Source organism: Eutrigla gurnardus, assembly GCF_963514095.1.
Source record: "Eutrigla gurnardus genome assembly, chromosome: 8".
NCBI classification, from domain to species: domain Eukaryota; kingdom Metazoa; phylum Chordata; class Actinopteri; order Perciformes; family Triglidae; genus Eutrigla; species Eutrigla gurnardus.
Genome location: NC_139922.1, coordinates 22,990,570 through 23,015,164, shown reverse-complemented (window position 1 = coordinate 23,015,164; position 24,595 = coordinate 22,990,570). Strand labels below are relative to the sequence as shown.

Sequence of the window (24,595 nt, the reverse complement as noted above, 5' to 3'; positions counted from 1 at the left end):
CAGAGCAAAAACAAAGGACAGCAAAGTGCAAATATAGGATAAAAGGTTGCTTCCATACTGCATAAATCAACAGTATGGACCATAATATTATATAAACAGGTTAACCGTAGGGATCAGTGGGTTGCATATAAATATATATAGTCTACAGTATCAGTTCTGAAGCACACGTAAGTGTAAGAGTAGGTGGTTACTACAGAAAGTTTCCGATTATGTCCATGAGATCGTACTTAATATCCTGTTATTGGAGATAGAATAGGATAATAGGATGTTATTGATCCCCAGCTGTTGCAGCAGCACAAGGACAGAGATACAGATTTAGAATCAAATTAAATCAATAAATAAATAGTCGTAGGTTAAACATAAACAAGATAGATAGGTACGTTATTGTCCCCTTAGGGAAACGGTTTGAGGGAGGAGTTCATTGACATGACAACACAAAAACACTTAACCTTTCACACATTGCACCGGCCATAATCACAGTTGTAGGTGAAGGTCTTCAACAATCCCATCACAGCCACGTTTAACGTCAGTCACCGTTATTGCACAAGGCCCTATACGATAAGATCTATCTCCAGTTCGGCTCATAAAATGGTCACAGTTCAGGAACACAGAAAGAAAAGGGAAGAAATCAAGACCTAAATGTTACCACAGGTGTTTATTTAAAGATTTAAATTCCCTGCGGTATGAATGACTGTTTTGTCCTGTTTTTTTTTTTTTTGAGAGAGAGCAAAAGTGGAACTAACAGCATTATATTACAATGTACAAGTCTATGTTAACAGTGTACACAGGACACTTAGTGTTTGTCTGTAGGAATTTAGTGTCAAAGGTTAGACTAGTGTGTATTGAACCATGAACTGTGTTTGGAATAAATTATTAACATCTCGTGGGTTTTTTTCTGCAATTTCAAAAAAAAAATGTTGGTTTTGGTTAAAAAATCTTTAGGTTGCATCTACTCCCTCTTATCCCTCAGTGTTTTTACATTCACATAAGAATCCCAGTTTTAAGCCTCATCCTGGTTTTGGTCTTATTTAGGGTATTATGCTTACATATTTATAACCTGTATATGGTGTTAACATGCTACACTATCTAAGTAGTCCATGTAGCATATCCATTATCCATGTTTCTGAAACCAAGATAAGACGTTTACATGTGCAAAACAGAACGTGGATGATAGTGCACATGTAAACGTGCAATTTCAAAAGTTTGACTACTAGACACAGCAGATGGATTCTGCACTCTGTGCACCAGAGGGTTCAAGTTTATAAGTTGCATGTTGGGCCATGATTGGCTTTAAGTTGTCAGAAAATCCTGCCTGCATGTCAACGTGGTAAACTCACATTTCAGAAAAACTCTGGGAAACTTCCTCCCCTATCAGTGGGCAAAACAGCTTTCAAATTCTGCACACATGATTCTACACGGTGAAGGTCAAACAACCAAGTGAAGTAAACAAAAAGTGAAAACAGTGGAGGAAGAGTTCAAATGTTTGATCCTCTTTGTTCCTTTTGTTGCATAAATTCTAAGTCTAATTATCTATAAGTTCATTCAATTTCATTTATTTATCTTCACTATTTTCTTCCATACAACCAAACCCTGTGACTGGAGTGATACACTTAACAACAACAATACATAGAAACAATAAAAGTAACATTTAAGCATTGAAAATAATATAGTAAAAAGGATTCAGTGTGTGGATGTGTGAGCATTACCAGCAGGAACACTGTGGTGGTGACAGCACACGTGTTTCATGATGATTACACAGGAAGAAGTCGGCATCTGTGATACAACATGACAGAGAAAAACATATAAATGTTTGAAATTAGCACACATTTATTCACTTAAAAATGTGATTTTCAACCAATTCCTCCCCAGCACTCTACCAAGGAAAGCCCTGTATCATCCTGCTGCTGTTGAACATCAAGCTGCTGTAATATATACTAATATTTAATAAGAGACCGTTTAATTGACCCTGTAGACCAAAAAATATATATATAATGCATTCATTCTTTTCTATTATTATTGTGTTTTGTATTTGTTACTGATGCTTTAGTTATTTCTCCTTTTGCTGCTGTAACCCTGTTCATTTCCCTACTGTGGGACTAAGAAAGGATTATTTCCTTATATATTAGTTTGCAACCTTCTTCTGCGTGTGAAAATGAACAATCTCCACTTATGACCTCACATTACACTTCTTCAATCAAAAAGTTCCCCCCGCAGGTTGTGGTGGTTGCTTCCATAGAAACACGTAACGTACTTTTTGGCACATATTGCTAAGTCTGCAAATAACTGTAAGTATAGTCGCCTTCAAGCCCGACAGCAGTGGATACTTTACAGCAATTTGCCGAGAGCAAACACGAGGTCAAAGCACATCAGCTGTCATCATAATGTTTTCTACGTTATTGCTTCTTTATGAGGAACAACAGTGTAATGTGAGATCCATGGCGCCATTGAAGAGTGTGGCCACCACAGCAGGCAGAGCTGTGGTGCAGTGAACATTATGGTTCACAAATAAGGAAGTAAATTCAGTTCAGTTCAAACATGCAGAGGAAACTGAGACACGTTGTCGTGAGCTGACTTCTGCGGTGTCGAGAGTGAGGCAGTGTGAGATTGGGAGACACCCCGAGCTTGCGGCGCCGCTTCTTTTTTTCCTGACGCCTCTGTGTCGTAAAGTTCCGCGTTTCGTCTTTGCCGAACAAACAGGCCCCCGGATTTCAAATGGGCTGAAGCGAGGGGTACTTTAGCTTCAGTTTACAGAGAGATCCATGTGTCAGGATGAACAGCAACAGCAAATCAGTAAACGCCACAGCAATAAAAGCAGAGATCAAGAGGCATGCATCTCTCCAGACGACAATCAACAGACTTTACAAGCAGTTCGAAAGAGTGGCGGATCAACAGCTGCGCTCAGGTCTCAAGGTTTACCTCCACAGCATTCAAGGTGAGCTCATCCTTCTTTGTTTGTTGTATCTTAGGGGAGAAAGCAACGCGTTGCTGTATGCTGAAGGTCTTATCGGCAGATGCGTTTTTCGACATGATAAACAGGAAAATTAAAAATCAGACTTTGGTTCACAGCGAGTTTAGTCATTCCCGTCATCAACATTATTGGTGGGGAAACATGATAGCGTAGGTGATTGATATCTTCCTCTGCGCTTCCTGTTTGTCTTTTTTTTTTCGAGAAAGTCAACGTTCATTTTAATTCTCATTTCACTCGGAGGGCAAAAATTCAGCTCCCGGCGTCTGGTAGGTAGTTTATCTATCACTCAGCTTCTGGACACGGGCAACCAATGGCAACATCCCGCAGCAGCCATCGCCATGGCAGCAGGATGAAACCTGCTGTGCGGCCTACTTCCTGTCTGCCAATCTGCAACTGCCCTCAAAGCCACTTCCTCTCAGACAAGCAGGGCCTTTACATGTGAAGCTGATCCGTTTTACATCATTTCCTCATATCTTTACTTCCCACCGTTTCTTGTTAACGTGACACAATGTGTTGCTGTCGTCAAACTCCCTGAGCTTTTTCTTCTCATCTGCAAACAGCAGAAGACTCACCGGTGACGTGTGTGTTGAGATCCTTTTCTACAGTAAAAGTAGCAATACCGCAATGTAAGAATAATCTTTTCATGCAGTCAAACTTGTACTTAAGCAGAAGTACTACGAGCCAATTATTTCAAAAGAACTTACTATGAAAAATGGCCCCCTTCAGAATAATATGCAGAAAAGATTTTTACTTTTGTACAGTTTTGAGGTACTTGAGTTTTTCCATTTAGTTATAATTTATACTTCTGCCCTACAACATTTAAGTGGGACACGTTATACTGTCTGCTTCACTGTATTCATTGGATATTTGTTACTAGTTATTTTTCAGATTAATATTTTTTACTCAAAACACAATAAGATTATAAGATGCAACAAATTGTCGAAAAATTAAAAAATAAACCAGTGATTTTACTGTTGATACTTTTGAACCATTACTCAAGAAACATAAAGAAATTCAACTTTTTTTGTAGTGGAATATTTTTAGAGTGGATTATGGTTAGGGTTTTGCTAATTTTTTTACTTTTTGGGATATGGCAGATCTTATCACGCTCTGAGAACCACATCCCCTATGTGTTAAAACATTCAGCTGATTATTCTTTTTTGTGGCATAATTAGTCCGCTGGAGTCGAGGTATCCTCCGTGGGGCCTGTATCTGTGAGTGTAAGGTTCACTGGTGCTAAAACGAGAGCCACCTCTGGTTTTTTTTGGACATAAGCGAGTTGGATGTGGTCGGCTGAATCTGCCAAGGAAAGGCTGCGAGGGGGAAAAAAAGAAAGAGATGGAGGTGGAGAAAAAGGGGAGAGGTGGAGCTGAATGAAGACATTTAAATGTGAACCTGACTGGTATGTGTTCACTGCAGCATGGCAGCAGAGCGAGGGGGAAGATGGGAAGGACAGCTCCCACTGAAGGAGAAATGAAAAATCACCCAGCATGACCACTGCCCTTGGCCACTGTCCATCTGACAGCAGCCGCCCATAGGTCTTATGCGCCTGTGTGCGCTTTGTCTGTCTGCATGTGAGTCTTTTTCCACACAGTGTTTCGAAAGGATATCTGCCTGAAGACGACACGCTTTTCTGCATTATATGTGGGTGTCTATTTCCAAATAATTAGATTCACCACGCAGCGCTGCGAGCTGCATGTCCTCATGCTTCTTGTTAAAAATGGATCTTTACACATGTATAATGTCACTCCCGGGAAAATGGAAGAATGTTTGAATGGAGAAAAAACCCCGGCTTCCTATCCGAGGTTTTAAATGTATGACTTCTCGTGTGATGGAGGCTGCGGTTCTCTCAGGTTGTGTGTTTTTCCCCTTGAGCCAAAGGCGGCTGGTAGTCAGAGGTCTTTTGTATTCAGTGAGAGTAGTTATTGCCCTCTCACTGACAGGGAGGGAGGGAGGGGGGGTGCGGGATGAGCAGGTGGACAGTCAGATCGTGTATTATGGGATGTTGGTGAGAGGCTGAGACTGGTGCACTGTGGGGAAAAGCATCCTCTGATTTCACATCAAGGATATATTTATTTTAATCAGAGAGTGATTAACATGAAATTAGACCCATGTTCAAGTGATGGATGTGTCATCATGTTTGCTGCACTGTTTGTCAGTTTATCTTGTTCTTTTTCCTGTTTTTCAATTTCTGTTTGTTAACTATTAAGTCCATTAAAAATGTAATCTAAGTATTTTGATCATCGTTAAATGACTCGAATTATGTGTATTTCATGGTTCCAGCTTCTCGAATGTGAGAATTTGCTGCTTTTAGAAATTAGATATATCCGGGTTTTTGAATGTTGGGACATTTGAGGAGAAAATGATTATGGACATTTTTGTGGAGTTAATGGATAATTGATTAATGGAGTAAAAAGTGGGTACTTTAGTGGATATAGAAAATATGTTTTATTTAATAATTGTTAGCACATATTTTTTCACTTCATCATATGGGAATATGTCTATTCTATGTTTAAATGAGGACGTCTTAATCACAGAAATAACAGCATACGTGTTTAATATAATTTCTTTTTTGCATCCTCTGGGGCATTTATTGATGTCCATTACGCTCTGCTTTATGCTGTGAGCCCAGAGATTACCCACTTCTGCTAATGAACACATGCCGTAGTAGGCAATAGACGACAGATCAATACACTCACAGGAACACAATGAAACGTGCAGCGCACAGAAACACCATTTTGATACGGAGATCCTGGGAGTGATAGCGATGCAGAATGTACCACAGGAGGAGGAGGAGGAAGAGGAGGAGGAAGGAAGGACACGCAGGAGATGATTGTGCCACCAGAGCCAGGAAGATTGTAACACCTTAGCAACAAACAAGCCAAGCCTCCTACTGAGGAGGAGCCACACACACACACACACACACACACACACACACACACCCACACACACACACACACACACACACACACACACACACACACACACAAGTAGACAGCTGAAGACAGATGGATTATCTTGATGAAACTATTCTGGCAGCTGTATAAATGAGACAGGGAGCAGACACATGGAAAACCCATCCTGACCTTCCCTATGTCTTTTCACCTTCACAAACATATCCATCTTTTTTTTTTTTTTGCCGTTCCCTACTAACCCTGCCTGCTTTCCTCTCCCCGCCGCTGATCTTTTCTCCGGCGGTCTCCCCCTCATTTAGCAGGTCCAGCTTGTGTACTGCTGCTTTACTACCAGTCATCACCCGCTGCCTTCCCCCTCCTCTCCGGCATGCGGGGAGAAAGATGGAGGGGAGGGGATGATGGGGATGGGAGGGATGAGCAATAAAGAGCGAGGACCATGCACAGTCTGAGAGGAGCAGCAGCAGAGAAAGAGAGAGAGAGAGAGGGAGAGGGAGAAAAAATAAAGGAGGGAAAGAAGAGTAGCAGGATCCTGCATTGTATGGATTGCCTATTGGAACAAGGAGGGGCATGTAGAGGGAGGGACATTGGCGATTCCTAGTGTGTTGGTGAGAGAAGGGGAGAGAAACGCAGAGTGTGAGCTGTGCATGTGTGACGGTGTGTGTATGTGTATGTGTGTGTGATTGGACTCGTTGAACCTGTGCGACGGCGTCTCTATCGGGGGGCTGTTTGAGCGGTGACTCGCCTCAGCGCCTCCTCTGTGCCGGCGCGGTGTCGTCCTGCTCACCGCCTCATGCGCTCAGAGGACACAGGCTGCCCGGGGGACAGCGAGAGGGGCGTGATGGCCGGACGCGCCCTGACTCGGCCATGCATCTCCAGATATCCGCCTGGGCTTCTTTTGGCTTCTCCTCCTGATCCCCTTCAGCCCTCGTCAATGTCCTTCCTCAGTGTCGCCGCGAGGCTGCCTGCTTTCCTGCCGCTGCGCGCTCTGAATGGATGCCGCTGTCAACACACATGTGTGGCTTCCAGCGAGAGCCCATGATCTGGACTGGACTGCATACAGCTCTGCGTTTACTGTGCCATGCTGCTTTAGGGTGACACCTATGAATTTTTAAAGACTTTACCTTGTCACGTTACAGCTGCTGTAGATCGCATTCCTGATGACGTATGATGCAGGGCAGTTGTTATTCTGAATTGAATCCAGATTTTCTTTTTTCGCTCTGAGTGAAGAGGATGGACTGACTAACATAAGATGTGGGCGCTGCACAGAAGAATTAGGTCGAGTTAATAATTACCATCCGGAATGAGGCGCCGTAATGAAGATTTATTTGCACCAGTAGCTGCATACATATGCAGCGCGTAGATTTTTAATGGGTGTTCTCTAGAAACAAAAGAGCTGCTTGGACTGCGTTGACAGTGTGTTGACGGTTGTCAGGAAGAGTGGATTTCTTTTCTGTATCCCAGAGAAATTAAAATTACAGTCAGGGAAGAAATCTGTGACTGAAATTAAAAATCAGAAACAGGGATTTGGGGGATGGATGAAGCCAACAGCCGCTCTGCTGTTGTATCTTCCAAGAAGAAACTTAATCTCCCACCATGTAAGTTTTTTGTCTCGGTCGTGCTGTCAGATTCTCTCACATCCCAACACGCTGGCAAACTGTCAGCCGTTCACGTTGCTCTGTCTGGTTTCATTCATCTACTGTGTGTCCACTGAAGCCTGACCACATGAGTGGAGGCGGCGCCCTGCAGCAACGCACCACCTACCTCATCTCCCTCACCCTGGTCAAAGTAGAGGCTGTAGAGGAGAATGGAGGGGAGGCCAAGAACAGCACCCAGGGGAAGGAGGTGGAGGCCAGGCCTGGAGGTGGGGAAGGAGAAGAGGCTGGGGCGAAAGTGGAGGCCGAAGGAGAAGCGCCTGCACGGGCTGAGAATGGAGCTGGACAGCCGCAAAGAGCTGAGGATGCTGCTATTGTGAAAGAGGGCAAGTTATCTGATGAACTCAAAGATGGAGAGGGAAAACCCCTCAGCCCTATGAAGGAACTGCCCTCTACTGTTGATGCCCCAGGCAAAGGGAGTGAAAAGCCACCGTGCAACCTCTCAATCCCCTTACCTGCTGAGAGAGGGACAATTCAGAAGGCAAAGCCTGCAGAGGTGGACTTAACACGAGTCGAGAAGACACCTTCCACCCCAGAGGCCAAGCAATGCAGGCCACCCTCATTGACCTCGACGCCTCTCACAGAGGTGGTCGAGCTCAGCTGCACCCCAACCAGGACCGGCCTCCCTATCCGTCCGGTGGGACAGCGTCCTGTGAATCTGCTGAAGTCTCACAGCAATGTGACCACCCGTGGTCGCGACTCCAGGGATGGTAGAGAGCGCAGCCCTACCTCAGCACAGAGCCTGGACCGGAAGGACTGCCGCATGCCAACGCGCTCTCCAGGACCCTGCAGGGCCTCCTGGGCCGAGGCTAGCAGGCCCGACGGATGGAGGGACCTGCGGGACGAAGCCCAAGCTGGAATCCCTCTGGAAATTGGAGGCGGCATGGCTGCAGTGATGAGGGACATCCCCAGGAAGGACAGGCTAAAGACAGGCTCAGCCTCCCTACCTGCACCTGCTAACCAGGGCAACAAACCGGGACGCAAAGGTAAAAGCCGCACGCTGGATAACAGTGACCTGAACAGCCTGTCTGAAGACCTGGGCCTGGCCCAGCAGGCACAGCAGGGCCAACGAGGCTCCGCCAAAGACAGGAAGATGCTCAAGTTCATCAGTGGCATTTTCACAAAGAGCAGCTCTGGGGCATCGGGGTCATCCTCCACAGCGCCTCCCGTCTATATACAGAGAGACTCCAGTGAGGAGGAAGGTAGGAGGTCATAAACCCCACATCACTTTCACCTCATCAGCTCCAAATCTCCATGTTGACTGCATCCATGACACCATTATCAATACACATTCCTGTCTTCCATTGCTTTGCCAGACAATTATTATACACGTAGCTCCATCACCTACCCACAAGCATCCGTTTAAAGTGCGTTGGCGTGGGGTTGGGTGGGGTTGATCTTATAAAAGAGCCGCACACAGAATACGGTTACAGGCTATAATACCGTCACACGGCGAGGGACCCGTAGAACCCGCTTCCCCGTAGCAAAATTGATGACAGATGGAGCTCTTTGATCTGGGAACTGACAATAGAATCATCTTGGACAGTCTTAATCTAATTCCCCCTCAGAGTGTGCACAGATTTCACACCGCTAGAGGGGTAATCTCTGCACACTACACATACACACTTAAGCAGCGGTTCCCAGCATGGGTTTAAATCCCATAATGAAGTCAAAAGGGAGAGGAGCTGGTGGCACGATCGCGGATGGATTGTGCTGCTCTGGGGGATTTTTTTTTTTTTGCCTCGGCTCTATTTCCATAAAGCGGGAAAGACATGAGGTGATATGTGTTCACCCACGTCAGGAAGGGAAGTGTGCATCCGCAGCCAATCAAGAACATTTCTAATCCTGTTTTTGATATTCCACCCACCCCATATTCTGCCACGACAAGGGCTTTCTTTTTTTTTTCTCTCCTTCCCGCTCACTCTCGTCTTTGTCTCTGTCAGGCATTCAATTTAAATTCCATCATCATGTCACAAGCATTCACGGGGCATTTTAGATTTAGGATGGTTGAGTTGCCTTTGCTGCCCCCCCCCTTCGCTGTGTGTCGACAGCTGCAGCGTACAACAGTGCATCTCTTTCACAAACATGTTTGCTCAAAGAAAGAGCACGTGTGTGTCTCTGTGTGTGTTTCATGTATTCATTCATTCATTGTGTATTCACACATGCAAGTAGTGAGACTATCCCCAACACACACACATACACACACACACACACACACACACACACACACAGACACACACACACATTAGCACACACACACATACACATTCTGAGGAGAGGAGGAAGTGTTGCCATGGCAACCGGCAGGACTGCTGCTTCTGCTGCTGCTACAGAGGCAGAGTGATGAAACAGTGGGGTGGAGGAGGCGGTGTTGTGTGTGAGTGTGTGTGTGTGTGTGTGTGTGTGCATATGTGTGTGACCGTGCGTTGACACACAGGCTGAGAGGATTCTGACAAAATTCTCTAAAAAAAAGATTTAAGTTGGAAAATTGGCAGTTTTGGATGTGAGATAGGGGGCCGACGCGTGGGAGGTTGCGGAGGGGATCACACACGATTGGTTTGGAGCAGAGAGTGTGGATAATTGGCTTTCTGTATAAATCTGTGTGTCGAAGCAGCAGAAGGATCACGCTGTCTGAACACTGTTGGCAACAGTAGATGGCCATAAACAGAGCTTTGACTCAGACAAAGATAGACAAACTCTCTCTGTGTGGTAGGACTTGCCCTGTTTCACAGGGATGCCTAAAGCAGCAGCTCGTATGTAAGGCCCCCCACCCCCCCTTTCTTTTCTCCATCATCTGTAGCAAATCATCCCGGCTGCAGTATTGGCTGGACGTTCCATAGCTTTAGAAACAGGCTCGACTTTAATCACGATCTGTCTTTGAAGGACACATCACAAATTCACACCCAGGATGGCGGGCACTTACGTCTGCCAAAACCTCCTGGACTCCTCTGGTTTCTCTGTTTTTATTGCCGTCCTTCTCTCGTATTTTCTGATTATTCTATCTCTGAATTGGCTTCAGCAGCATGATCCCACCACTCTTCCTCGGGTGCCATCGGCAGGTCAAAAATGTCACGTATCCAGTGAAATATCTCAACATCTAATTGATGGATTGGCATAAAATGTTGTACAGACATTCATGGTTCCCAGATGTTGAATCTTAATTACCTTTGAGAGAAAGCAGTAGGCCTTTTATCATGGGGTCAGCATTTTTCAATATTTTATTTTATGACTAAATTCCTGCGAAAGCCATTGACATTCCAACCAACCTCAACTGTGCTCTGCGTTTAGTTATAATTGCCATGTTATCAAGCTTACGGGCTAAACTATAAAGGTTAATATGTTGAACATTGTGGCTGTAGTGACGTTTCTTTTCAAAGTAAAACATATGCATACAATTAATTTGGGAAAATCTAACTATAACTTAGGTTTTGATTCAACTTTATGGTAATTTTGGAGGGTGCAATTTGTGGTGCTGTTCTTCATTCTTGTCCCTCTGAAGCTGCACTTAGGTGTGAGGGTCACATCACATACGGGGCACCCACCTCTCTTTTTCCCTGTAGGGATGTTGGCACAGCTGAGTGCAAACCAGCCCCTCTCCACTGTATAATGTGCATGTGTGTGTGTGTGTGTGTGAGAGAGAGAGGGTTGATGTCACTCCAAATACCAATCAACATTTACACATTAAAACCAGTTTAATTTTGAGCTGAAATGTTTAGCTTTGATGATAAATCGATTAGTCAAAAGGCAGAACAATTAAATACCGTCGTATAATATCTTGATTATCTGTTAATCATTTCAAGATTACATTTTTCAAACAAAAAAATGTAGTTTTTTTTGTTGTTTTTCCTGAACTGTTGATCCCTTTAATCTGAAAAGTTGATTGGCATTTTTTTATGACATTTCATAGTTGAAAGGTTAATCCAAGATTCTAAAAAGGGGAAATGCCGTTCATACACACGGACGAGTCTTTAGGTGTTTGAATGGCAGCTGAAATGAAGTGTCCAGTAAAGGCCACAGTAACTCACCCAGCAGCTGCCCGTCACATACAGCACACGGGGGGCAAAGTGGATAAAGAGCGGTATGGCTGGATGTTGTTGGATCCCCCTGTTGTGAGAGAAAGGTCATATTCATTAAGACAACCTGTGAGGCCACACGTGTGCTTATGGTGACCGATCACGCAGCAGCTGTGTGATTCATTGCTCTCCCTCAGAAAAGGCTTTACTGCTTATGATCAAAATGATGAATCTCTCTCTGCGTCGCTGCCTCACTGACTGTTTGTCTCTGTCTGTCTTTCTCTAGTAAATATTGCCAACAGTCAGGAGTGGACCCTGAGCAGATCCATCCCGGAGCTCAGACTGGTGAGGCAAAAAGTTAATGCACCGCCCGCAGCTGGTTAACACTCGCACAAGGATTTCTTTCCATTAATTCACAATTAAATAAGTCATTATATTAGAGAAGTCTTTAAAGAGTGCACATTTAGACACCCAACATTTCTCTAATGTTATATTAAGAGTAGTTATGTTAGCATCATATTATTTCTTCACACTCAATTGGCTCTATAATGGCCAAACACACCATTACAAGTATGATTACATGCAATAATAATCTATTGTGGGAAAGCACCAATGATGGTGAATGGCTTCTAAACAAAACTGTATGTTAGTTATTATGTTATTTTTGCCTATAACGTTTTTGTTGACGCTGTCATGTAGGTGATCAATGCGAAGGACAGAACATTAAAAACACCTCAATATAATGTTGTCGAGTACAACGCCACCTTTATCTAGGCCCTAAATAATAAACATATCATCAAATTTACACATTTCAGAACACGTAGGCAGATTGTTCAGGAGAACTTAATAAAGTGGCCACTGAGTGTATAATTAAGTTGTCATTCTACATTATAGGTACTTTTCAATGTTTAAGTACATTTGGCCGGTAATACCTGTAAAGTGATATTGCTACTTTTGCCCAAGCACCGACTGCAAGAAACATATTTGATGGAGGAACGACAGTATGTGTTTGAATTCGGTCAGAGAGTTATATTTGAAACATTACTCTGTGATCGAGCGTGCACGCCGACCCTGAACCAACGGTGTTGGATTTCCTTCCTCTTCTCTCAGGGCATTCTGGGAAGTCTAAAAAGTGGCAAGTCAGCGTTGGTGAACAAATACATCACAGGCAGTTATGTTGCACTTGAGAAGCCCGATGGTAAGAACACATCTTCTATATCGTGTGTCCTTCACAGTGATGGAATGTAACCGAGGGCATTTATTCAACTATGATGTTATTTTTCATGCAAAAACATTCATGGGTCTCACTTCACAAATGTGACGATTTCCTGTTTTTCTTTTTAAATATTTTAATTTATTTTGAATAATGTTGAGGTTTCTATCGTGGAGGCATTACTTGCTATTTTCTGAATTGTTACAAACCAAACAATCAATAGATTAATGGAGAAAATAATCAGCAGATCGCTAATGATAATAATCTTTAGTTAATAGATTGGATGAGCTTCACAACTACAACAGTAAAACCCTGCTTTGACATTAATGCATGAGTAAAAATAATATAATAATATAATATTTAACAGCCACAGGGGACGTTTTTTGCAGGACTTCTACTTGGAGCAGCGTATTTTCACAGTCTGGTATTAAGTAGATAGAATACTTCCTCCCCCACTGTGCCTTTAAGTAGTAGAGCTGAATGCTGGTCAAAAATGATGTGTAGGGTATAAATAACAATTCATAAAAGATATTTTCGGCAGCTCGCTGAGTGTCATATTTAAAATGTTTTGTTTCGTGCAGCCTGATCAGACTTCTTCCTCCATCTGTCTGAATAACTCTTCTGTCACTGTCCTCGTCAGGTGGCAGGTATAAAAAGGAAGTGCTGGTGGACGGACAGAGTAATTTATTACTGATCCGGGAGGAACCTGGACCACCTGATGCACAGGTGTGTGTTTTGAGCGAGTGTGTTAGCGTGCAAAGCTGTAATACCTGCAGGCCTCATTCCCCCTTCTTCCCCCTTCAGTTCAGCAGCTGGGTTGACGCGGTGATCCTGGTCTTCAGTCTGGAGAACGAGAGCAGCTTCCAGGAGCTCTACCAGCTATACAGCCAGCTGAGTGCACACCGCGCGGACATCCCGGTCATAGTGGTCGGCACCCAAGGTCAGCAGATGAGTCACAGCCACGTAGATTTATGCTGGGAATAAAACATGGGGTTATTTCTGGCACGGACAGAGGGCCGCAGCAAAACATTTTTTAGCTACTTTAAAAGAGGCCCAAAGAAAGTGTAAACGGTTATGCTTTTGAAAAGAGAATTCCCTAATTTCAAAATATGACCAATCTGGCTGTTTGAACCACCAATGATACACTGAGCTTTGTTTTCTGATTATTTCTGATCTTGTTTATTTTTTTTCCCTCAGATAAAATCAGCAGCACCAACCCTCGTGTGATCGAGGATCAGAGAGCCAGACAGCTGTGTATCGACGTGCGTCACTCGCTGTTTTACGAGACCTGCGCGACCTACGGGTTCAACGTTGATCGAGTGTTTTCAGAGGGTGAGCTGACTTACATCTTTATCAGTGATCTGAATGCACGCAGAACACAGAGTGAAAAGCTGGGACACTGATGAAGGAAAGGGTTTAACGACTGCTGTGTGTTTTCCAGCTGCCCAGAAGATTGTAACTCAGAAGAAGCTGGCGGCGCTGCAGGCCTGCAAGTCTCTTCCCAACTCCCCCAGTCACTCTGGGGGCTCCACACCTGGATCAGCATCGTTCCCTGGACAGGTACCTCATACAGCCTTTTTATTTTAATATGCCTATTATTATATACTTCTACTCCACTACATCGTGGAGGCAAATATTGTACTTTTTATTCCACTACATTGATTTTAAAGCTATATTTAATTTGAATATCAAAAATGATTTATAGAATAAATGATCAACTAATCAATTATCATGTACTATAAGTATAGAAATAGTTAAAAGTGAGTACTTTTAAGTATATTTGATAGTATATTTGATATTTTGACTATTTTTACACGGTTGTATTGCTTCTTTAACTTAAGTAGAAGATGTGTGATATGTACCATACTTTCAAATAACTTCAGGTTGTACACCGAATAGAGGAGGAAATAAAAGCTACGAGCTTAAAGCTTATCTTGATACACCAAACATTTACTCAACTCTAAAAATCTAACAGCACTGTGTTGAACAGAACCACACACATAAATATTACTATAATCCTGACAGAAGGACTGATTAAATGTTATAGATGGCTGAACACACTCAGGTGTTATTAATAATAACAATACATTTTATTTTAGGTCACCTTTCAGGACACTCCAAGGTTGCCTTACAATGCATAGGAAACATTGTTCTTTTGTTTGGGTAAACACAATCTATTTCCAGTCTAGACAGATATTACATAAGACCAGATAAAACGGCACACAGATGAAGGTGTTTTGCTGTTGCCATGCTGGTTTTTTTTCAAAATCAAACTCCCGTCTCACCTTGGCTGAGCGTTTGTTTATTGCTCGGCTCACCTTCATCAAGCTTCAAGAGATTTTTTAGTGGTCCCGAAGCCAACGCCTTTTTTCTGCAGATTCAGCTTTAATAAGTAAAAGAGACACAAGTGTGTCCTGAAAAAAATATTCCATTGAAAACAATAATAATATTTATTTTAAAACGACGGAGGTGGGATTTTCAAAAAGTGTGAATGTGGAGCTCTCTGGGTAATTTGAGAGTTACATGCATTCTAAAAGTTAAAACCTGAAATCTCATTTCCAACGCATCTCCTAGCTCATCCATCCATCACTCACTCCACATCCACCTCAGCTCCATCAGTATCACGTTTCCCTCGTTCATGGTTGAAAAATCAAGTCGATCATCGCCCACTTTTTTTTTGTCAATATGCTTCACCTGTTTTTCATCATTCATGCCATTCTCACTCTCTCCATCTCTTCCCTCACGCCTCCATTCCCATCCCCCCCCTTGACCTCCTGACCCTGCTGTCCCCCCACCCATCCTCGCTCCACCTCTCAGGCCAGTAATGGCCCGAGTTGTGGCTACGCCTACTCCCTCCCCTCCACCCCTGTGATCGGTCACAGAGATCTGCGGGTTGCACAGGGAGAGGGGGGAGGTAGTGTCAACTCACGTTCGCTGAAGAGCATCCCCAGACGACCCTCCCTCTTCAAGGTCAGTTGTTGCCAACTGCCGGTTGTCTCGCACCTTTTCGTCTCCTGTCATCACTTCACTTCATTCAGCTCCATCTCTGCCTCCCTCTCCCTCTCTCTCTCTCCTGCCCTTTTTAAACACCGTCCTGCTGTTGGATTCTTATTTCAGAACCGGGACTCAGATAAGAAGTCCGCTGACCCTAAAGGAGACCAGAGCAACGTGCGGGGCGTGCCCATCAAACAGGTTTGGTTAACATTACATCACATAAGCCCACTCTTCATGCTTCAGTTTGCTTGCAGCATCACAATAATTCCCTCTTCAACTATTTCATCTTATATAAGCAGCAAAAAAAAAAAAAATCTTTCAACCTTTCTCAAGGGTGTACTATTAATATTGTGCTTTCAGTTACTGTTACTTCTATTGTTGCTTTACACTTTGAAGAAACTGTCTCGGCTCTAAATTTAGGCAGACTCAAGAGCGCCGTTTGTTGCGGGTGGAGTGACCTCGGTTGTTGTCTTTGATAGAGCATCCTGTGGAAGAGAAGCGGCAGCTCCCTGAATAAGGAGTGGAAGAAGAAGTACGTCACCCTGTCCAACAATGGCACGCTGTCGTACCACTCCAGCTCCAGTGTAAGAGAACGCACCCACGAGACAGATCGATGCAGCAGTAAAACACACAGTGGAGGATTCAGAGTTTTCACTGCAACAGTAGCGGCTGGTCAATAGAGGGCGCCCCCCCCCCCCCCCACCCCACATTGGAGAAGAATCAATAGCCCTTCATCGAATATAATCTGATGTACAATTTCTACATACAAGCGTAACCTACTGGTGATAATAAGCCATAGCACATTTAGCACATGTTCTCGTGTTCCTGCATTATCATCACTACATTTTTAATTACCCAAAAGCTTTTTAGATTTATTATGGTTTCCACCATATAATTATTATTCTTCAATACAGGACTACAGGAATCGTTGTGAAACTTTTACTGACTATTGATTTTATTTTTAATTTTTTTACATTGAGTTTCCAGTAGAGTAACTAAGTACATTTACTCAAGTGCTGTACTTTTGTACAATTTTGAGGTACTTTAACTTGAGTATTTCTATTTTATACTGGTGTATACGGTACACTAACATGTGTTACTTTGCAGGTTAAGATTATGAACGAAAATATAAACAACAAAACAATATGTTGCATTATTATAGATTAAGATAAGACAATGTATTGCTCCAGCTGTATGAGCTGCAGCATTAAAGTGATAAATGCTTTAATGCTTCAATAACTACATGACAACATAACAAACATGAATTTAAACGGGCCATTGTGCATAATGACTACTTTTGATTTTAGTGCATCCAGCATTGATTTCTTGTCAATGTAGAAAAGTATTAAAGTAAAAGGAGCCAACCGTATATGTATGAGTTATATTATCATACTGTATTTCATATATGATACATATATTTCAATATAATTGTATAAAGTGATCATGTTTTGTTTGTAAAATCTTAATATATTTAAAAGTAACTCCAGCAGTCAGATACTTTTGGTGAAGTAATAAATACAGTAGCTTTCCAACACTGAATATGTCAGGGGAAAAACCAGCAGCGTCTTGCTAACATTATCTACAACAATAAGCTATTGGCCATATCAAGCTGTAGAAGCAACGCTTTGTTTACTTGCTCATAAATTCAGCTTATAATTTGTAAATCATATATTCTTGTTCATCTGTTTTCCTGGTGAAAATGTCTAACGTGTGATATATTGTTTCAGGACTACACGCAGAACATCCACGGGAAAGAAATCGACCTGCTGCGCGTGACAGTTAAAGTTCCCGGGAAACGTCCTCCGAGAGCCGTCGTCCCTGCAGGACCCTCACCGGTCCCCCCCGGGGTCAACGGGCTGAGTAAGGAGCCGACAGCTGCCGACAGCAGCAGTACAGGTACTTCTTCTTGAGGGCAGATGTTTTCTTTTTAAAGGTTTATTCTAGACTTTTCATATTATTAACAAATAAAACCCCCAATGTGCTGGTCCATCTCAAAATACTGTACTTAACCTAACATTTTACACTTCTTTATACTACCACTACTTTATATATGCAACATTTCTTTGGTTAAAACCCTTCAAATTCTCTCGAGGGACTCCCATACCCCATATCTCCAAGCATCTTTTATTCCCTTTAGAAATTCAGATTTCATTATATTGTCAATTAAAAAATAAATTTCACATACTGTGTATAAACTCCTCCCTTCTTCTCTCGCGTTCAGTTCCACAGTTGTGTCCAGCCACTCTGTCTGTGGTTGATGGCGGCCTGTCGCCTCAAGGAGGAGACCGAGGACTTCAGCGCTGCCCCTCCTCATTGTCCACCAAAGCGCAAAGTGTCGGTGCGTACTGTAAGAAATATAAACCTTTCAGTCACACCAGTTCAAAAACAATTGAGCTCCACTCAGGCTGTAGCTATTCAGTGCTGTCTTACATAAATAATATACGACTAATTATTGTTGCCCTTATGTCAGACGCCCTTGAAGGAGGAGCCGGTCCTTTTGCTGGAAAAGACCCCGGCCAATCATCTCCCATGAGCGACAGGAAGAAGAACAGAAGGAAGAAGAGCATGAATCAGAAAGGAGATGCAGCCGTCGGGCAGGCTGAAGGTAACTCAGCTTTTTTAAACGCAAACCTAGAAAATTAAACTACAAAGTATGTTTTTTAAAGAAGAGCTGCATTTGATTCTTGCAACAAAATATTTCCTTTTTCTTAAATCACTGTCTCTTCTGTGAGGATAGACATTTGTGTTTGTCTTTCTCAGAATATTTCTTAACGGTCTTTTCTTAACACTTCTCTTCTTTTTCCTTTCCCTGTGCTCATCTGTTGCTCTGCAGCCAAACGCAAAATGTGGAAATTAAAGAGCTTTGGTAGCTTGAGAAACATTAATAAGACAGGTAACAAGTGAGGGTGATGGAGCCGATTAACATACTGTCCGTTTTCCTCTTCGGTGTCTGACATCCCAACCTTGTGTTGTTCATTTGACTGGTTTTCATTGCAATAATGTCCAGATGTTTTTGTTCTCACCTTCCATCAAACTGCTGTTTTGCATTCGTTTTTTTGTACTTCCTTCACTGACTGTGGATTCGTTATGCCCATTTCATTAAGCCATGGTCAATTAGCCGTCTCTGTACGCATCCAAATCTTACTTGAGTTTGTTCTGCTTCCATTTTACCCGCAGATGAAGAGAATGCAGACTTTATCATAGTGTCGTTCACCGGGCAGACGTGGCACTTTGAGGCTCAGAGCCTGGAGGACCGGGACTCGTGGGTGTCCGCTATAGAGAGCCAGATCCTGGCCAGCCTGCAGTCCTGTGAGAGTGGCAGAAACAAGGTGCACACAACAACAACTTTAACCCTGCACATGCAAAAGAAATGCCAATGAAATTGGTGTGATTAGTGACCGGGAATGGTGGGAAATTCTGAGGGTGAATGGATGGAGAATGGCAAATTCAGAGAGTTATAGGAAATGCAGGGAGCTGGGGGAAGTGGGGCAGAGATTGTGATCAATCAATACATTTCAATACACATGACTTAGTGTCACCTGTTAATTGGGGTTTGGGGCATTGACGGTAAATGTATGTTGCGGTATTTACACCCATCTGTATGTTATAGTATTTATTCTTTGTAGGTAATATAAGTAATTATGCGGACATATAAAGGAATTAAATGTGTGTGTGTGCTTTTTGTGTGCAGGCTCGGAGGAGCAGCCAGAGTGAGGCTGTTGCGCTGCAGGCCATCCGTAACGCCAAGGGCAACAACCTGTGTGTTGACTGTGAAGCACCAAGTAAGATCTTAAATATCAGCATTTACTCTGGAGGATAAATCTGCTTACATGCCTGCGGCGGTGTAAGAAGTACTCAAATCTTTCACTAAAAAGATCATTTAAAAAGTAATTGAAAATTTTACTTGAGACATCAAAGTATACTTAATGTCAAATAAGTAAAATGTACAATATTTGCTGCTGAATTGTATGAATTTGAAGTGTAAAATAGCTGAAAGTACCTCAAAATTGTACTAAAGTACAGTATCTGATTAAATGTACTTCCCTCCACTGCTCTTCAATTATCGGTTTGAGTTCATTATGGGCATCCCGTAACAGATCTCCTCTTCTCTTTGCCCTCCAGATCCCACCTGGGCCAGTCTCAACCTTGGCGCGCTGATCTGCATCGAGTGCTCAGGGATCCATCGAAACCTGGGGACTCACCTGTCCCGCGTCCGCTCCCTGGACCTTGACGACTGGCCCGGAGAGCTCACACAAGTCCTGGCTGCCATCGGAAACCACATGGCCAACAGCATCTGGGAGAGCTGCACCCAGGGCCGAACCAAACCCACACCTTCTGCAACACAGTGGGTATCACCATGTATTCAAAGGAACATAGCAAAAGAAATAATGTTACTCTGATACCCGATACCACTGCGTGTGTTGTCATGGACCCATTCAGCCCCTTTTCTATTAAGTCTCAACCGCATTGATTAGTTTAGCTAGATAGTCAACTGTGTGCAGTCAGTGTCTGTTTATGCACTAATTACAGAAATGGTGAGATATGAAAGGCAGCAAACTTGATCAGTTAATAAAAATGTTGTGAGCTGACTCAGACCTCAAATGCCAGGGACTCAAATTTTTGGACAATCCATGCATGACTCTCCTGTGTGTCTGTCCTTCCAAGTGAGGAAAGAGAGTCGTGGATTCGTGCAAAGTACGAACAACGGGTATTCGTGCCGCCTCTCCAGTCGGCCCTGGGGCCCCAGCTTCCAGACGACGGTATGCCGGCGTGGCTGCTTTCTGCGGTGACCGAGAGAGATCTGCCCAGACTGCTGCTCCTTCTGGCCCACAGCACCAAGGAACGGATCAACGCTCAAGTGACGGGGTCGACTTCGCCACCTCGCTCGGCGCTGCATGCTACTTGTCAGCTGGGAGACGTAGTCATGACACAGCTGCTCGTCTGGGTGGGTTTCTTCATTTTTTATATATATATATATATATATATATATATATATATATCATTCTTCATAGACCACCATCTGTTCATTTTTGTCTACTCATATATGACGAGGAAAAGAGGGCAAAACATTTTCATAATAAAGCTTCATGTAGATCACATGAAACTGGTTTTGGTGTCCAAAGTTGGGACCCTTTTGGCCGTCTACTGTCCTCTGGACATTGTGAATGTACCCTGCTGCCTTCAAGTTCTCACGGGCATCCTCAGTTTAATTTGCATCTATCTACACATCTCTTCAAATGTGGCCGAACAGAAATGTTCTTAGTTTAGTTTGCAATGGTTCCATTAGTTTCTGCTACATTTTGGTCAAAAATGGTTCTATAATCCCCCTCCACCTCCCTCCCTTACAGCTATCCATCCCTCTGCTCTGATTATCAAATTTAGCACAGTCAAAGATTTACCAACTTGCACTTTCTGAACACAATATAAACTTAAAATGAGACGGAAGGCCCCTCTAATCTACCAGACACTTGATTAGCTTATAATGCAGGGCTCGCCTTTGTCAGTAATGTATTGTCATTTCCGAAACGCAATTAACATGCAGTGAATGTGGGACTCCAGAGTCAGCTGATTTTCCCAGTTAGTATTCTGCTTTGTCTCATGGGTGCTACCATACTGAAGTGGTAGTTTAATAAGAAACGCCCTTAATTATGATAGTTTTCAGCTGCATGTTTGAATAGCAAAGGGTTGCAAAGAGTTCTATCATTATTTACTCTATAAACGGGCTTTTAAAAGAGCAAATCTCGTCTCTCTCCTCCCTACAGTACGGAATCGACGTGAAGGCGAAGGACAACCAAGGCCAGACTGCCATGAGGATGGCCAGAAAAACAGGGAGCAAAGGCTGCATTGATATTTTGATCCAATACGGATGTCCCAACGACACGTCCCCCATCACTGCCACCCCCGTCCTCTCTCGCCGGTCCAGCACTGCCAGTTTGGGCCGAACCAGCTCCAGGAAACGGGTGTCGTAGCGCGAACCGAGGATGACACCGCACGGAGGGTGACGACTGGACGTTGCTTATTATTTAGAAATCTTTTAACAACACAAGATATGTTGGAGAGCATCATACAAAGGGGAAAAATGACAATATTGCAGTACTAAGGAATTTAAAACGTGTTTCTGAAGACTGAACAACATATCAAACAACTTAAAAGCAATATTCATTCAATTTGTTGATGACAGATATGTTGCTGAATTACTGTGTTGTTGGTGACCTCATTTCAAAATGACTCGAGTAGAACTTTGTAGCCGTCTTCTGTAATTTTAGAGCGGACAAACTGCGTCTTGTTACACTTCCTCCAGAAGAAGTGCAATAATCCGACTATGATGATGAAAAGCAACAAGTTTTAGAGCAAACTGTGTTGGGTGACAGTATCGTCAATACATTGAGCGGGTGCTGCATTTATTCAAATTTGTGACTGGACCAAAACAGCTATTATTTTCTTTGGCTTTACAAATAAAACCTACAAAATGTCATGTTGTTAGTTAGTGTGCCTGTTACAGCAGTATAAAGGCCAGTATGGCAAATATAAACTGTTTTCAGCAACAAATCAGCTGAAATTATTCTGCTTAGACTAGAAAAATTAATGGTTTTGGAATATGAATATATCAGTGTTCCTCTCACAGGTCAAAGATATGGCATTTTAATATACTGTTAATGTACCTATACTACATGCTTAATGTTAAACTCTGTAACGAAGACACAACTGAAAAAAACAAAGACTCAATTTTGTAAATGATTTCTACTGGTAGTTTTGAAAATATGTCAGGTTTGTTTTTTCATTGTCTAATTTCGTATTCTCCTACATGTCATAAAAGCATAAACCAGTAAATAAAATGCTTTTACATAACGTGAACATGTGGCTATTTGTAAAAAACGTTTTATTTGGGATGGCCAAACGACTACATAAAGACATCACTCACGTTCATGTTACTGTTGTGTAGGTCTATCCCGTTCGTTCACAGTGAAGTATGAAGAGTTGCAGGTGTCATTGTTATTTTTGACACTTTGTGGGTCGTGTGAATCTGTAATGAGCTGAAAGAAATGGTTACCGAACTCAAATAAACTTTTTTTTATTTAGCATTATTTGGATAATGTGTTGCGTTTTATTTAGTCTCTGTGTGTCTGGGCCGTCTGCTACATAACATCAGGTATGTGAAATAAGCCTATAAATACATGTACCGGTAATTCTTGTCCACTACACCCCCCCCCCCCAGATTATTAATATAAAATATAAATAAAACATATAAAGTCTGATTCATTTATTATAGATAAAGCTTTTCCCAGCAGTACATATAAAGTTGAAACTTAATTCAACTTGATTCATTTTCCCAACAAAAAAATAATAATGTACATATAATAGAATAATTAAAGAAGCTAAGCTTATTTGTTCTAATGTGGGAGTTTCAAGTAACATCCAAGTAAGTGTCTGAACAAGTAAACTTGTTTGAGTTCAGATCAGAAGGAGGTCTGGCCTGTCTAGAGTGTGATGAGTCATATTTTCAGGTATGTTTGAGCTGGTTTCTGGCACGATCCTACCACAAAGCAGATTGTTCATCCAGCTGTTTCCGTGTAGATCCGGGTTCTTGGAAATCAAGCCGGGAGTCTCGCCTTCTACTGGAATCGTTGAATCGTCTTTACCGGATCTTCTCACTGAATCAAAGACATGACCTGCATTTACAAACAAGGCCGGTAGTCTCTGCTTTGCTTTTCCCTTCATATTCAAATGATGTCTTCATCACACTAGATCAACATCAAAGTGAGCACTGAACAAATGCAATTACTTCACAAATTTAAAATGATACATTACTCTCTTTAATCCCAACTGATTCAATGATTGTATTAAAGGCTTTAATATTGTTAGGTCACCGTGGATGTATTAGGGGTGGGCGATACACCGAAAATGTACCGATACCGAAATTTACGACGACAACCGACGTCATTTTGCCCATGTCGGTATATTCGGTTTAAAAAAAAAAAAAAAAAAATCGTTTTTTTCTTGTTTGGCTGTGTGTGTAGGTAGGCTACCAGTATGTTCATGTCCCTTTAAGACGCTCGGCTGTACTGTACTACGTATACAGCGTGTGCAGTCACGTGACTCCACCCCATCCAGTCTGTAACAAGAAGGGAAAGTGTGGGTGAGACGAAAATGGAGCCCGCCGGTTTAAACGCTGCTGCAGCGGCAGCCGAAGTAAAAGTGCGTGTCCACAGGCTGCGGTGTTTCCCCGCGTCCCATTCATTGTCTATGGGAAAAGATGTGCAATGCATTCTGTTTACTGATTACTGATCGTTCATTTATCGTCATCGAGGTGAGTTCCTCAATATATTGATTTGAGGTCATATCGCCCAGCCCTAGGATGTATCGTTAAAAAAAAAGTGATGGTGTCTTGAATACAGGAAGTGTTGTGCTCATGTTATGCCAATGCTAAAGCATGTAAACACCATTAGTTCTGCATATCGTGTCCATGTGAGGCCCAGAAAGAAGACACCATAAGTTATGGTGGGGGAAAAAAAGATAAGTTGTACACAGAGGAGGGTACCTGATAGGGGTAGAAGTCTCACAATTAGGAGGTGTGTGTGTGTAATATGGCATGAAAGAGATCGGATCGCATGACTAACTCGCTCCATGTTGTACTGTAAACCAATATCATTGATGTTGACTGGTAGGGGACCTCAAGTCTGCCCCATGTTTTTTTCTCCCACAGTAACAAAGTGAATATTATTTTAAAAAACTCAAATAAACATAACATTTACATTCACAAACCACTGAAATATGATTTGCACTGATTTACGTTTGTTGCTAACACGCAGCAAAACTAGCTAAACTAGAGCAGAGAAGCT

At 42.7% G+C, this 24,595-nt stretch overlaps 1 protein-coding gene across 5 annotated transcripts; it reads left to right on the top strand.

The window, feature by feature from the left end:
* Positions 1-2,550: 2,550 nt before the first annotated feature.
* agap2 (ArfGAP with GTPase domain, ankyrin repeat and PH domain 2) lies at positions 2,551-22,837 on the top strand. Of its 5 annotated transcripts, none has more exons than XM_084014988.1 (19): positions 2,551-2,932; positions 11,835-11,893; positions 12,659-12,746; positions 13,402-13,487; positions 13,566-13,701; positions 13,959-14,093; positions 14,203-14,321; positions 15,579-15,731; positions 15,879-15,953; positions 16,235-16,339; positions 17,483-17,651; positions 17,977-18,093; positions 18,226-18,360; positions 18,589-18,648; positions 18,933-19,084; positions 19,447-19,537; positions 19,878-20,100; positions 20,421-20,700; positions 21,518-22,837. In XM_084014988.1, exons 1-19 carry the CDS (start codon positions 2,770-2,772, stop codon positions 21,722-21,724), a joined length of 2,553 nt encoding a protein of 850 aa, XP_083871114.1. In that variant the 5' UTR covers positions 2,551-2,769; the 3' UTR covers positions 21,725-22,837. The 5 variants fall into 5 exon arrangements, with proteins under 5 accessions (XP_083871114.1, XP_083871115.1, XP_083871111.1 ...); XM_084014985.1 differs by lacking the exon at positions 2,551-2,932 and adding an exon at positions 6,372-8,737; XM_084014989.1 differs by lacking the exon at positions 18,589-18,648 and having other exon boundaries at positions 2,552-2,932.
* Positions 22,838-24,595: the final 1,758 nt, after the last annotated feature.

Coding starts and splice junctions, on each gene's coding strand:
- agap2 (XM_084014985.1), top strand. CDS start 7,606: ATGAGTGGAGGCGGCGCCCTGCAGCAACGCACCACCTACCTCATCTCC. Junction 13,488..13,565: donor CTGGACCACCTGATGCACAG/GTGTGTGTTTTG, acceptor TTCCCCCTTCAG/TTCAGCAGCTGGGTTGACGC. Junction 13,702..13,958: donor CATAGTGGTCGGCACCCAAG/GTCAGCAGATGA, acceptor TTTTTCCCTCAG/ATAAAATCAGCAGCACCAAC.